The sequence below is a fragment of the Equus quagga genome, chromosome 20, assembly GCF_021613505.1.
Source record: "Equus quagga isolate Etosha38 chromosome 20, UCLA_HA_Equagga_1.0, whole genome shotgun sequence".
Taxonomy (NCBI): domain Eukaryota; kingdom Metazoa; phylum Chordata; class Mammalia; order Perissodactyla; family Equidae; genus Equus; species Equus quagga.
Window position 1 is genome coordinate 37,209,232 of NC_060286.1, and position 15,029 is coordinate 37,224,260.

The window sequence follows — 15,029 nt, forward strand, 5'->3', positions numbered from 1 at the left end:
CATAACTTCACATGGCCAACTTACATCGAAAATTAGTACCATTTGTCATTAAAAAAAAAAAAACTAAAAATAAATACAATGGACTATAAACCACGCTACTGCAGTCTGGTTAGACTCGAGGGGCCAGCCCAGGCCCTGGGCCCGCTTCCTTTGTTGAAAGGGGGTTACAAATACCAGAGAGGTGTTGAAGACACACAGCACCCCCGGAGGCTTTCTCCACGGCCTGATCAGGAGTGATCATCCAGCGTCCCATCCACAACCTTTGCTTTGGGACACACCTCCTGGCTGTAACACACAGCCACAAGATACTGGACTAGAGTTGGCTACGAGGTGGGGGGTTCCGCACTAGGCAAAACTTGGCCCTTGAGAAAGTGATGCTGTGCATTCTGCAGCGGCCACAGCCTCTGAGCCCCTCAGACATGGCTCCTGGGGACACCAAAATAGCCTCCCTCTGAGACTAAAGTGGAATTTGCTCCAGACAGCACCAAGGTCCAGTGTTTATGTGATTCAGCGAGGGGAAATATTTTTAAAGTAAGTCTTCTTGGACAGAATTCTGAAGGAGACAGAATCCGAGTGAATCAGAATGTTGGATGTTCCCTCCAAAGCATCAGTTTGAAAAATGAGGGAAAAGCCCAGAAGCAGAGTCCTCTCCTTTCCCATCCCGACTCGAGCCACAAGGATCAGAGTCTGGGGGGCATGGGTCCACCCACCTGCCTCCGTGGATGAGGAAATCGAGGCCCAGGGGGGATTCAGGGATTCCCCGAAGATCCCACACAGAGGCCCGCCCTGCTGCCCACCGCCACCCAGCCACCAATGCGCCCCCTCATCCAGCTCCCCCCACGTTCCCGTCAATAGTTCTCTGACATCCGAGTTTAGACTCCCAGGATACATTAGTCAGGGTCGCAGTAGGAAAGAGAGGGCCCACTCAAACTGGGTAATATGAAGAGAATTTTAACAGACACTCTGTTTACAGAGGTGTAGACAGCATGCAGGGCGTCACAAGGGGCTCAGAGTTAGCCCACAAGGGCCTGAGCCAGCCAGAGGAGGTGGCCATTACCAGGATCACCAGCACAGCAGGTGGAAAGGACGCCTGGATAGGAGCATAGGAGCAGGGACACCAGCCCAGGCCCAGCCTGCCTGGGGGCGCCTGAGGGAGGGAGCCTGGAGCCAGCGCCGCATCCTCAGTCTCCTCCCCTCTCAGCCTCCCGCCATGGCATCCCCAGTGGGAAGCTGGATGGCAGAGAGTCCATGGTGCGGTTCCCATGGTGGCGGGGCTGCTGGGAGCGTGACCTGGCACAGCCCTGGCATCCCACACTCGGGGGTCCTACCCCTGGGCACGCCTCCAAAGCACATGCAGAGAAACAGCCAGAATCAGCCAGAATTGCCTCAGACTCCCAGTTTCTCCCAGGTCCTGAAACCCTTGCTCTCTGGATACCACAGAGAGAAAAGCTCTCACCTTTGTTTTGAAAATGAGAGCAATGTTTACAGCCGTTAGCAAGCAATTAGGATCGGACAGGGCTCATTCAGCCAGACCCAGGGACGCCCAACCAGGTGGACTCATCAGTGAGGCCGGGAGGAAATGCTGTCACCTCCCCAGGTGATGGAGCTGAGAGGCCCTCAGTCACTTGTCTGGCTGTCGCTGTCCTGGTGGAAATAGGGGGCCCCGCGGGCAGGCTGAGGTCCCTGAACTGGACAATTTAGCTACAGAGGGAGCCCCTTGGGGACAGGGGCAGCTCGTCTTCACTCTTCCCTACTCATCCTCCAGCACTCGAAAAACTTACTCAATGATTGTTGTCGAGGAATGAGTGATTCAAGCACATGGCCCCTGACCCCCAGTTGAATTTTCTTTCCAGGCCCAGGCAAGGCCCCTCAGCAAGGCAATCCACTAGGTCTTTCTTCCCCTCCCCCGCCTCCCTCCTTGAAGGATCAGAAGGACTTTGCTGCTCATTGCATCTCTCACAAGTTCCAAATGCTGACCTCAGCTCCGCTTAGGGGTTTGGGCAAAGCTTTTCCGGGTGTTCATTGAGTATCTTGCGCTTCGTTTCCTGCTTTCCACTCATCCTTTTTTTCCAATTGTGTTCAAATTTCCTGAACTGCCCGCTGCCTTATCTCCACCTCCCACAACTGAAGTAGGAAAACTGGGCTTCTAGAAGCCAGAGTGTCCTGTATCTGCACAGACTCCTCCAGCCGAGGAGTGGCTGAAAGCTGGGATGGGCAGATCCGTGGCTGCACCCAGGAACACACACACATGCCCGCCTGCACCCAGGTTTCACCCTCTTCCTAGACAGGAGCAAGAGGTCACATGGTCCTCCTGGAGAGAGATGGAGGTCTGGCACCAGAAGCGGGGGTTTAAGCCCCACCTCCAAGTCTTGCCAGCAAGGGCACTTGGACAAGTCACCCCACTTTGTTTCCCCCTTTGCAAGGCAAGCATGCAGCCGATGCCTACCTCCCTCGGGGGGAGGGCAGGTAAATGTGAAGCGGGATAGAGAAAGGCTTTGTCAGCGCGAGCCCACCAGACAGAAGGCTTCCACTTTTCACCCGGGGCTCCGGCGAGGGCCCGGCTCAGAGCGTGAGAGCACCTTGCAGCACTAACCAGCACAGTGGATGGCAAATACTCCTCGGTACCCGTCTCCCTCATTAGGCTCGAAGCCCCAGGAGATCCTGCATCTAATTTGCCTCCATTTCACCAGGGTGAGCCTGTCCTCCAGGCCAGACTGCTCCCCGGAGCTCTGGGCCCAAAGGCCACTTACACCCCAACCTGCAGGTCTCAAGAGCACCTCAGACTAACAGGTTCAAGGCTAAACACGGGGTCCTCTCTCTTTGTCAGCCCTACCCTTCTTCCTTGATAGGAAACTGCAGCAGCTGATGAGGGAGCATCCTTGACACCTTCCTCACCCCCTTCCCCATCCCCTCCATGTCCAATCTCGCACCAGGCATGTCTCCAAATACCTCTGGACTTCACCCTCTCCGGTCTGCATCATCCCATGCCTAGACTGATGGGCAGCACCTACCAACAGGTCTCCCTGCTTCCAATCTGCTCTGCCACAGTCCCACCTCCCCCAGCAGCCACCAGGGCCTAACACACACCAAGCATCTTCCCGCCTCAGGGCCTTTGCACCTGCTGCTCCTTCCTCCCAGACACCCTCCTCGCCACCTCCATCCTTTCACCCACTTTACTCCCCCTTACCCTCAGGTCTCATAATAAATAGCCACTCACTTCCTGCCCCGGGCTGGTTTAGGACCCGGTGTTACGTGCGGTCATGGGACCTTTCACTTCATTGCTCTTGTATCGGTTTGCAATTGTTGGTGACTATTTGAGTGATGGCTGATCCTCCATTGACTGTAAGCTCCTCAGGACAGATGCTGTGCCCATTCTCACCTTCATGTCCCGAGTACCCAGTGAGCAGTAGGTGCTTAACAAATCTTTGTTAGGTGAAGGCCTCCACTCCCTTCCCTAGTGGAGCATGTGCGTGTTTATGGTCTCCGGCCCCCCCGTCTAATCATCTTTTCTCCTCTGGTCAGCCCAGCCGGGGCCTCACTCACGTCCCTCTCTGAGGCCAAATGTTCTCAGCCTGGAGGAGACCAATGTTCCTGTCTGTTCATGAGGACTCTGTGCCCGTCATGGCCTCTTCCAGGTAAGTCGAAGCGATTCCTCGATTCACTATTTACGGTGTGCGGGCGGGGAAGAGACAACCTGACAACACCCAGGAGAGGGCGACGCTCATCTCCTGGGTGACAGTTGTGGCAACAGGCAACGTTACATGCTCCCAAGGGCTGGTGAGGCTGGTGTTCGAATCCCCGTAGGCCTGTTGGGAGCAGAGGGAGTGGACTGCTCTGTGGGGCTTTGGGGGTGGGAGCAGGAAGAGAAGGACACATTACTGTGGTCATCTGTGAGCTATTCCGGATGAACTTGGAAATCAAGAGAGTGAAACTCTGAAGTCAACACCAAAGGAATCAGACAGAGATGGGCCAGGTCATTGTGCCACCGGACCACCTTCTGATGATCCTGTGGCTTCTTGAGCCAGCTATGGGCCAGATGCCAACCCGTTGGCTAGAGGTTGTCTTGCTGGGAAATAAACAAGTAGCATCTGGTGCTCCTTCAGTCTCTAGAGAAACACACCACGAGGGACAGCTCCCCAAGCCCGGGCACTGAGGAAATAGCACTTCCGTCGCTGCAGAAATGGGGCCAATGGCTGGACCAAGGGGTGCCCAGGGGAATCTGACCTTCCGAGGCTCCGCAGAGAAGTCTGCCAGTCTCCACGGGTCGGGAATCGAGGGCCCAAGGAGGACGGCCGGTCTCCGTTCCATGATGTTTGGGGCCTCGGCTGGAAGACTCAAAGGCTGGCTGGGGCCGGAGGACACTCTTCTGAGGTGGCAAGCTGGTTCCTCTCCACGGAGCCTCGCCACGCGGCTGCTTGAGGGTCCTCCACGCAGGGGCTGGACTCCCCCAGAGCGAGCAACCCAAGAGGCGAAGGAGGAAGCTGCAGGGCCTTTAATGACCTAGTCACGGAAGCCACACACTGTCACTGCCGCCACGGGTGGGAAGCGAGTCACTAAGTCCAGCCACATTCACTGGAAGAGGAATTATCTCCACCTTTGGAAGGGAAGAACATCAAAGAATATTAAAACCACCGCTCCACCAGAAGGGTCTCTCCGGGGCACGTTTTCCACTCCATCCCTCCCTCCTTCAAGCCATCGGGTGCAAGACCTCACTTTCTTAGCATCCAGTGATGACTCTCCTCCTCCCCTTGTGCAAACTTGCCACTTCTCACCTCCCCGTCCAACCTCTAGTCCGCCTTCCAGAACATGCCAGAGGCTTCCCCACTTGTGTGCCTCTGCTCGAGTTGCTCCCTCTGCCTGGTCTGCCCTCCCTCCTTCTTGTCCCCTGTTGACATGCTCCTCATCCTTCGAGACAGCTCCAGAGTCACCTTCAACCTTCTCTACCTCCTCCCCCGAGTTCTGTGTCCTTGCCCCTCCTCCCACCCCTCAGCACTCATCACACACTGGCGGCAGTGGCCAGGAGCTCCAGCAGAACAGGGACCAGGGCTATTCCCCGCTGGTCCCCCAGCCAGGGTGGAGCTCAGCACAGAGAAGATGCTCAAGACGGCTTTCGAGGGTAACTGCATTGATGAATGAGTCCATCGCAGGGTCCCAGTCTGGGCCCTCGCAGCCTGCCAGCTGCTCCAGGAAGCAGAGGGACTTCCCTGGGAAATCCCAGAGGCCATCAGCAGATTCTGCCCCGTAATTCATGCTCAGCTCCTCCACCAGGAGCTTGCCCAACAATCAACCATTGTTGACTGAGGAAGAGCCCTCTACCTCCCCTGGCCCACCCCGTGGGGCACTAGGAAAATGCCCCACAGTCCTGCCCCGGGGGTTGTGCTGTTGGCTTTTCAGTGTGTCTTCATCCCCACTCTTTCATCTGCACCTTGCAACAGCCATGCAAGGCAAGTCAGGAAGAGAGTAATAGCCTACTCCAAAGAAAACAAAATGGAAGCTCAGAGAGGTCAAGCAATTTGCCCAAGACCACACAGCTAGGACAGGAACCGAAGTCTGTCTGAGCCCCATGTCACTTTGCTGAAGGTAGAGATGAATTAGCCTTAAAAGCAACACTCCTAAAAACAGCCCTGTGGTCTGAGCCTCACCCAAGAGTGAAAGAGGAGCCAGTGGGTTCATGATGAAGTTACCGATACAGGAGCAACAAACTGCAAACAGGGGTGCTGGAGTTTGACACTGGTTGTTTTAATAAGTTCACAAAAACAGATACTTATTCATGTTTATTGAACAAGGCAAGTGCTTGGGGCTTTTTTGCACATTGTCTCCAATCCCCATCAGACTCCAGAGAAGTAGATTTTGTTATTCCCATTTTATAAGGTAGGTCTTGAGGTCAGAGAGGTTAATTAACTTACCCAAAGTCACACAGCTAATGGATGAGCTGAGATTCGAACCCAGCAGACTGTCTGGCTCCAAAGCCTCTGCTCTCCCTTTCTGTCACGGAATCTCTGATCATCAACACTTTGCTGATGGAGGCTACGAAGCATGATGCCGCCCTCTGCCGGGAGGAGACAGGGAGGGGGCAGATGGGCTGTGGTCTCGGAGCCAGAGAACCTTCCTGTCTGGAATAATATCATCTTTCTCTTCTAATAAGTTACTCACCCATAGCCAGACCATGAGAGGCTGAAAGATGACCAGCTCCCCTGGGAGGGGCCCGAGGCGATAAGGAACGGATGTGCTGTGCATCTTCTCATCAAGGACGTTTCAGGGAGGTCCAGAGTCCACGACTTGCGATGCTTAGGGCTGGTGATGGACGCTGGCCAGAGGAACGTCCCAGCGGAGCCACGAGGTGAACAGGAGCTCTCAGTTCAGGCCCAAGGAGAAGAGGCCCCTCTCTCAGACCCGGCGAGCCAGAGAGGCTCCGAGAACGGCACAAAGCCTGCGTCCCCCCGACTCCACCTTCCGGACGCTGTTTGCTGGGCGGACGAGCCGTCTTACTCCCCCCCTCCTCCTGCCCCAGTTGTTTCTCCTTCTTCCCGTGACCTTGAGGTGTAACAGCCTCTCTTCCACTTTCTTTCAGCGCCGAGATGCTCAACCTCACCTCGCAAGTGCTTGTGCCCGCTCTCAACGGGACCCTCTCGCAGAGCAGCCCGTGCTCGCCCTCCGAGTGGGTGAGCTGGCTCAACGCCATCCAGGCGCCCTTCCTCTGGGTCCTGTTCGTGCTGGCGGCACTGGAGAACCTCTTCGTCCTCAGTGTCTTCTGCCTGCACAAGAGCAGCTGCACGGTGGCGGAGATCTACCTGGGCAACCTGGCCGCGGCGGACCTGATCCTGGCCTGCGGGCTGCCCTTCTGGGCCGTCACCATCGCCAACAACTTCGACTGGCTCTTTGGGGAGGTGCTCTGCCGCGTGGTGAACGGCGCAGTCTACACAAATCTCTACAGCAGCATCTGCTTCCTGATGCTGGTGAGCATCGACCGGTACCTGGCCCTGGTGAAAACCATGTCCATGGGCCGCATGCGTGGGGTGCGCTGGGCCAAACTCTACAGCCTGGTGATCTGGGGCTGCACGCTGCTCCTGAGCGCGCCCATGCTGGCCTTCCGGACCATGAGGGAGTATGCAGACGAGGGCTACAACATCACCGCCTGCATCATCGTTTACCCATCCCGCACCTGGGAGGTGTTCACCAACATCCTCCTGAACTTCGTGGGCTTCCTGCTGCCCCTGTGCGTCATCACCTTCTGCACAGTGCAGATCATGCGGGTGCTGCGCAACAACGAGATGCAGAAGTTCAAGGAGATCCAGACAGAGAGGAAGGCCACGGTGCTAGTCCTGGCCGTACTGCTGCTGTTTGTCATCTGCTGGCTGCCCTTCCAGATCAGCACCTTCCTGGACACGCTGCTGCGCCTCAAAATCCTCTCCAGCTGCTGGGATGAGCACGTCGTCGACATCCTCACGCAGATCGCCTCCTTCGTGGCCTACAGCAACAGCTGCCTCAACCCGCTGGTGTACGTGATTGTGGGCAAACGCTTCCGCAAGAAGTCGAGGGAGGTGTACCAGAGGCTGTGCCAGAAAGCGGGCTGCCTGTTGGAGCCCAGCCAGACGGAGAGCTCCATGGGCACGCTGCGGACCTCCATCTCGGTGGAACGCCAGATTCACAAGTTGCCGGAGTGGGTGGGGAGCGGCCCACCCTCGGGGAGCAGCAGTGGGAGCGGACGTCCCCAGGGCTACACTGATTCGCGTGAGGACTGACGGACAGGTGCTCTTCAGGATGCGCCTAAGAAGGAATGGAAGGCACCCCATGTGTGACCTCGGGCGATGAGGAAGTGTCTCCATTAAAACACAGGAGCAGAGTTTGTGCCCTGCCCAAGATGCGGTGAGCAAGGCTATGAGGATGGGTGACCCTGTGCACCGCAAGGGCTCCATGAAAACGACGGCATTAACGTCTTATCTGCTGCCACCCCTGGGCGAGTGTGCTCCCTCCTAGGACTGGAGGTGGGGAGAGGTGTGACTGAGCCTTCCTCCCACGTGGCGTCCCCCCTGCCCCAGCACGACAGCTCAGATCTCCAGGAGAACTGCCACCCCGGCTTTGGTGTGGTGGCTGAGCCCACGCACAGGGCCTGGCTGAATTTTCGCCTGAGGTCTCTTCAGTCCTCTCAGCTAGCACTTCAGAGGATGATTTCTCGGATTGATGAAGGTTAAACCCTGGGGGTCCCTTCCCTGGGAGGAACCCAGAGACCAAGATTCTGTTTCTCCCCTCGCCCATGGACAAGGTGCAGCCTGAGCCAAAGAAAACCCAATAAGCACTGATCCAGCACTTGCTGTATATGCAGCATTGAGCACTGTGGGCAGGAGGGAAAACAGAGACGTTGCATCTTCATCTTGAAGGAACTTGCAGACTCCTGTGGGGACAACAGCGCATGTGCCACCCCCAGCAGGCTGTTCTAGGACTGGTCCAGCGCGGCCCTGTGGGCAGCGCAGGGGCAGAGGGAGAGAGGCCGGAGCCGGCTCAGCTATCAACTAGTTGCACATTGCCTTGTCTCTGCCTCAGTTTCCTCCTCTGTAACATGAGGTCATTGGAGCACTTGGAAAAGCGAAAGATGCTGTGTAAATGTCAGGCTTTATTATGCGCACAGAACAGAGATAAATTTCTTTTCAGGAAAAAGACACTCGTGTGGCATAACTCTGCAGAGGAGAATGCCAATTGTAGCTAATGGTTGTGTAAAGCACCTATCAATGTCTGTCACATAATAGGCACTCAATGGTATTAGTTCCCTGCCATCTTTCTTTCCCGTCACTCTGCACCCCCCCGCCAACAGGTGCACATGCAGGCATCGTGGGGGAAGGCCACCCTCTCACCCTTTGATCTGTGATGAGGCAGAGAGATTTCTGATCCAACAGGCCCAGGGGATCCCAGGGCTCAGAGCCTCAGCAACGGAGGGGGCCAACCCAAGGTTTCTCTGAGGGTGGCCCGGTGGGGGCCACCCCGGGGCAGCAGACCAGTGATCCAGGCACGAAGGTCACTTACCTCAAAGCATTGCTCCCAGGACCAACCTCCCTTACACAGCGGGCTGAGCGCCTCATGGGTGTCACCCGCATCCCTGGGCCAGCGAGGCCTGTGTCCCGGCTGGGATGCCTGAGTCCAGGTGCGCGTGACCGTGAGGAAGCCCTGGGGACAAGGCCCCACACGATGAACAGGTCCACGCTGAACAGAGATGGATGGACGCCCTCCTCAGGTGGCCTCCCCGCTGACAGCTTGCTGGTAGAACCAGCTGCCCGAGGGGCCGCAGCTCCGCCTCCGGGGGCGGGGGGGGGGGGGGGGCGGGGCAGGACGGGGCGGCCAGTGATGGGCGGGGCGGAGGGCGGGTCCAGGTGTCAGGCAGGAGGAAGCTGGACCAGCATCCTCCGTGAGAGACTTAAGAGACAGCCCTGCCCCCAAGCCCCAGGTCCTTTAGGGGGAATTCGTTTCATCTTCTACACGTCTTACAATCCACCTCCTGTGGCCGGCACCGTGCCGAGCCCCTCGGGGAGATGTGGAGGACGCACCACCCAGGCTCCAACATCAGGCCGCTTTGAACCAAAGCAGGGAGGGGCCCTCAGCAGCAACAGAGTTGGGAACCACGCAGGACAGTAAGACAGGCAGTGCCCGGGCAGCACTCACTCGCTCAATAAAATAAATGAGTATTTATTAGCGGGCTCTCCCTGGAGAGGACAGCAGCTGGAGGACCAGGGGTTTGGGATGGCAAAGATCCCGTAAGTCCTGACCAATCCAGCTCTGGATTTTAAAACAGAGTCAAAAAAAGATTTCCTCCCACCCTCCAGCCTTTTTCCCCCCTCCCCCCACACCCCTCTGCTCCAATAAACTACACACTTGTAGCTGCAGAAAGAAAACGGGTGAAATAAGAGGCAGGAATGTTTAGTGTTAGAATGAAGCTAACCATGCACTGTCGTGAATGAAAAAAAGGAGGCTGCGCTTTGTAATGTGAAGCACTCATTCATCAGCGGGTGTGTGCTGGTCTGAGGGTCTCCTATGAGCAGAGCCACGTTGCAGCCCTAGGCTCCTAGGGATCATTTAGGGGCGTCCATGTGTGGTCTGAGGAGCAGTCAGTCTGTGGGAGGGGAGCCCCCTGGGGGTTGTGTTGATACTGTGGCAAAGATCATCTGTCCTGTGAAAGACACAAAGATGCTCTTACATTGTAAAGAGGGAGCATTTCACATACAGTGAGAAAATGGATGTAATGTGTCTCTTCTGTACAGCATAATAAACGGATGAGGAGGTTTTGCATAGCTCTTTCATTTGTGACAACTCCCAAAACCCTGAGTTTTGTCGGGGACACTGCCATGGGCAGTCGGAGGCTGTGGGGGTTCCACTGCTTCCCACTCAACCTACGTTAGGGCTTCTGTCCTGTAGATCACTGGTGTCCTAGCTTTTATGATTGTGCATCCCTGTAAGTAAAAGAATTTCAATTATGCATACCCAATATGTATACTTATTAACATGTATTAAAATGTACACTCTAAAATACATGTACTGAAGTAGAAATTTAAGAAAATGTAATGGGGTTTGAGTATTTTCCCCCATCCTACATTCCTACATTGGTAACTCATTACCAAGCTCCCATCAGGTGCCTGTGAGGCCCCATGAGGCCCTAGAATCATAGAGATGACAGCAATCTGATCACTCATGCTGGCAATATATATTTATTGAGGGCCTTCCATTTGGCCTCCCTTTCAAATCAGAGTGCCTTCTACATTGTCTAAATTAAACAGCTGTCTAGCCACTGCTTGCATACTCCCAGAGATGGGGAACTCATTACCCACTCTATTTTGAGACCCCTTCATTATTCATGTATTCATTCATTCACTCATTCATTAAACCAAACTTGCATCCTATGTCTGCAGAAATGGCACTGCTCCTTCTCCACATCCATCCATCCATCCGGAAACCTGGGGCTTATCATTGAATGCACCCTCTCCTTCATCCCTTCCACCTAGTGGATCAGCACCTCATTTAGATTCCACCAAAGTGTTTCCTGGATCCATCTGCTTCTTTCTGTGTCCAAGCATCATCTCTCATTGGTGTCCCCATCACTGATGTTAATCACCATCATCTCCCAATTCTTATTCTCCAGTCTGCAGCCAATGATGTCTTTTAAGAATGCAAATACAATCGTAGGAGGCTAAATGTAAAGAACAGTGTTTAGGAGCCAAGGCTTTGGGAGCAGGCAGACCTGGATTCCAGTTCCAGTTCTGGCTTGGGCTCTTATTTGCTGTGTGGTCTTGGGTGTCTCAAATATCCTTTCTGAGTCTACACTCACATCTGTAAAATGGGGACAATAATGGCATATACCTCATAGAACTGTTAACAGGATTAATGTATGAAAGTGTTTAGCACAGTGCCTGGTACATCGTCGGTACTCAACATGTGTGAGCTGCCATGATGGTGATGACGATGGTGGTGATGATGATGGTAATGACAATGGTGATGACAATGGCTGTGATGAAGATGACGGTGAGGGTGATGATGGCACTTTCTAACAGGAAACTTCAATAGTGTCCCATCACTCTTGGGATAAAGTTCCACCTCCGTAAACATGGCTGGCAAGACCCTCCATGAGCTTGCCCCTGCCTTGTCTCCTACTCTCTCGCTAGTCCCTGGCTCATTCTCTACCCTCCCACCATATTGGACACAAGTGCCTGGACAGAGTCCCACAGACATTCCATTCTCCCTTCAATGCCCACACTTTCCGACCAGGCTGCACCCCTCACCAAGGCCCTGAGCTTGGAGAAAGTTTCCCACGAGTGCCAGACGAAGCTCACTCATCTGAGGGACTTTGTTCACAGATGTGAGCATGACGCAAGGAAGTCTGCAATCCAGATGGAAGCCACTTGGCTGGAAATTTGAGTAGGGCTCTCGGCAGACAGAGATAGGCTGGGAGAGCCTCCCTTCCACCTCCTCCCACCACAGCCAGGTGACAGGAGAGGCCCATGTTGCTGCTGACCCTCCTTGGCCCCAGCAGGCTGGTGCGATGGGAAGAAGCCCAGGGGGTGCCTCTGGTGGCCTCAGAACCAAGCCATGGGCCTGGGTCCTGAGTCTGCCCTGGCCAGAGCAGGTGAGGGCCTGGTCTTCGGAGGTGCAGACTGAATGCCATGTGAGCAACCAGGCTGCAGGAGGATGGGGGTCAGGGGTGAGTAAGGAGGTCATGGTTTGGCAATAGCAACGGCTGAAAGCTTAATGGTTTGTCTGTGGTTTTGTCACTGAGGTCAAAGGGGCCCCATGAACATGTCTTAGACGGTACTGAGCTCTTGGTAGAGTAGATCTCACGAGGACTCAGGCAGGCAGGTGCTCAGAGCACCACCAGTTCCACCAGACGAGGAAACTGAGGCCCCGAGAGGGAAGTAACTTGCTAAGACCACACAGTTCTTCAGGAGGGTGCTCTGGAAGCCCAGCTGCCCCTGGTGTGTTCCTGCCTTAACACACGACGCAAGTTCTGTCACCAAGATAGCCCTCAAGGTGCCTTCTCACATGAAGAGCTTCCGAGCCTGGGCTCGGGCTGTTTCCGCCCCCATAAACGGACTCTGCATCTTCTAGGCCTGGTGAATACTCGCTTCCTGCAAAATCGGCTCCCGGAGGCTACTGGCTGCCACCTTTCACTGAGGTTTTGTAACAGCAGCCTTGTCGAGACGTAATTCACATGCCATATGGTTCACCCATTCCGGTGGCCTTTAGTCTATTCCCAGCATTGTGCAACCACTATGTCTCTCTAATTCCGGAACACATCCATCACCCCCAAATGAAACCCCACACCCGTTATCAGTCCCTCCCATTCCTCCCTCCCCGCAGCCTCTGGTAGCCACTAATCTTTCTGTCTCTGGATTGGTCTGTTCTGGACATTTCACAGAGATAGAATCACACAATATGCGGCTGTTGTGTCTGACTTCTTTCACCTAGCTGACGCTGAGGTACAAAATTTGATCGTAGACGAAGAACTTTGGAGGCCCGGACTTGAGTCCCTACCATGCCACCCACTCACCATGTGATCTGGACAAACCGCTTTACTCATTCCCAGCTACCCCTGGCCTTTGGCCTCAGTTTCCTCACCTGTAAAATAGGCAGATAACACAATAAATATGCGTTTCTCCCCCAGAGCTAATGACGCCGGGAAAGGGGCTTTGTAGACAATAAAGGGCAGCAGTAACGTCACAGGGGATGCCCCGCGCTTGGAGCCAGGTTCCCCGGTCACATCCCAGCTCTGCCACTTCCTGGCTGTGGGAATTCAGACAAGATCAGTTAACTTCTCTCAGTTCCTGGTTTTTCACCTATAAAATAAAGATCCAGGTGTTGTGAAGATTAAGTGAGATAAAGGTGTTCCAATGAGTTGAACAGTGTCCCCAAAATTCGCATCCACCTGGAACCTCAGAATGTGACCTTATTTAGCAACAGAGTCTTTGCAGAAGTAATTAGGTTAAGACGAGGTCATACTGGGTTAAGGTGAGCCCTAAATCCGATGACAGGGGTCCTTATAGGAAGAGGAGAGGACACACAGAGGCACAGGAGGCAGAGATTGGAGCAATGCTTCTGCAGGCCAAGGGCCACCAAGCTTTGCCTAGAACCACCGGCAGCCAGGACACAGACAGAGAACAGAGTCGCCCTCAGAACCTCCAGTTTAAATGTTGGAGTTCCTCTGGCTTCAGTTCTAAGCAGCCTTCTTGTATCTCTACAAAGTTCCCTAACTCGTCCCAGCCAGGATCGTCACTCTCAATACCATCTCCAGGGGGAACCAGCCCCGCCGACACCTTGACTTTGGACTTCTGGCCTCCTGGGCTGGGAAAGAACAAATTTCCATTGCTGTGAGCCACGCAGTCTGCAGTCCTCTGACGTGGCAGCCTGAACAGACCAAGACAGGGGTTTTCCTAATTCCGAGCACGTGCTCCCCACTGAGCTTGCCATCGCAGTCCACACAGACCCCTTTCCCAGCAATGGGTGAGGGAACCACATCTCCTGAGGGCTGGAGACCCTGGTTGGTATAGAAGGTTTCCTAGGGAAGAATAGGGCCTACATCTTACTGAATTTTAAAGTTTTCAAAAGCAGGCTCCTGAGGCCTCTTCCAAGGTCACGAGGATGTTAGGGGCCAGAGTGTGTGCACCAGGGCCTGCTGGTCCTGGTTTTAACCACTTTGCCTCTGCTGATCCAGGCTCAGGCCACCCTGTTTCTCTCTTCCTTCCAAACCCCGAAAGGGTGGCTGATTCAGAGTCTCAGACTAGGTTAAGAAGAAGCCACCAGGCCTGGCTCCCGGCTTCCAGACAGCCCCGCCATCTTGGCGGGAGGTTGTTTACAGACAACCCTGAAAGATGGCCCGAGACGGGGCTCCAAGGCCCCTCTGGAGCGTCCTTCCACGCTGAGTCACCCTCTGTGGCCCACTCCATGCGTGCCTGTCTCCGGTCTCCAGTCCTGGCCGAGCCAGAGGACAGCTATGTAACCCCTCCTGTGTGACACCACCACTGTCTTGTGCAACAGCAAAATGATAAAATAAGAACAGCTACACTGGCTGCTGACCAAGGGCCAGCTACGTCACCACATCATCTCCCATGATCCCCCAGCTCTGAGAAGAGGCCAGCTTCACAGACTAAGGAACCACGGCCCCAGGAGGCGGTATGGAGAATGGTCCAAGTTCACCCCGCTCAGCCGTGATGGAGTAGGGCTTCAACCCTGGCGAGGTGGCTCTGCGGCCCAGACCTGCCCACCTCAGCTTCCAGCTCAGACCTTAAGGACCTGGGTCTTGCTTTGTAATCAGATTTTTTCACCAAGTACCTGTCCACCTGCTGGAAGATGAGGCAGTGAGACCCCAACCTCCTGACCGCTGAACGGCCTCTGGGGGCAGTCTGACCCTCATCCTCGCGCTCCATGGTGAAAGAACAGATCCTCTTGTTCTGAGAACGGGTTCTCTCCCATCAGCAGCCCCACCCCATTAGTTGCCTGAATTCTCTCTTCAACTCAGTCCTAACATCATTTTCTTCCAGAGCTTCAGGGCTCACCTT

General features: G+C 54.8%; 1 protein-coding gene across 4 annotated transcripts in view; it reads left to right on the forward strand.

The window, feature by feature from the left end:
- LOC124230981 (B2 bradykinin receptor) overlaps positions 1 to 15,029 on the forward strand; it is a 50,411-nt gene that overhangs the window by 19,181 nt on the left and 16,201 nt on the right. Inside the window, exons 2-3 of one of the 4 annotated variants that reach the window (XM_046647579.1) lie at positions 3,523 to 3,635; positions 6,572 to 9,304. The exons of 1 other annotated variant lie outside the window; for it this stretch is intronic. In XM_046647579.1, the coding sequence (XP_046503535.1) occupies positions 3,562 to 3,635; positions 6,572 to 7,742 (1,245 nt within the window). In that variant the 5' untranslated portion in view covers positions 3,523 to 3,561 and the 3' untranslated portion in view covers positions 7,743 to 9,304. Of the gene's footprint in view, positions 1 to 3,522; positions 3,636 to 6,571; positions 9,306 to 15,029 lie in introns of those variants that run through there. 2 more of the 4 variants (XM_046647580.1, XM_046647584.1) reach the window with 2 other exon arrangements.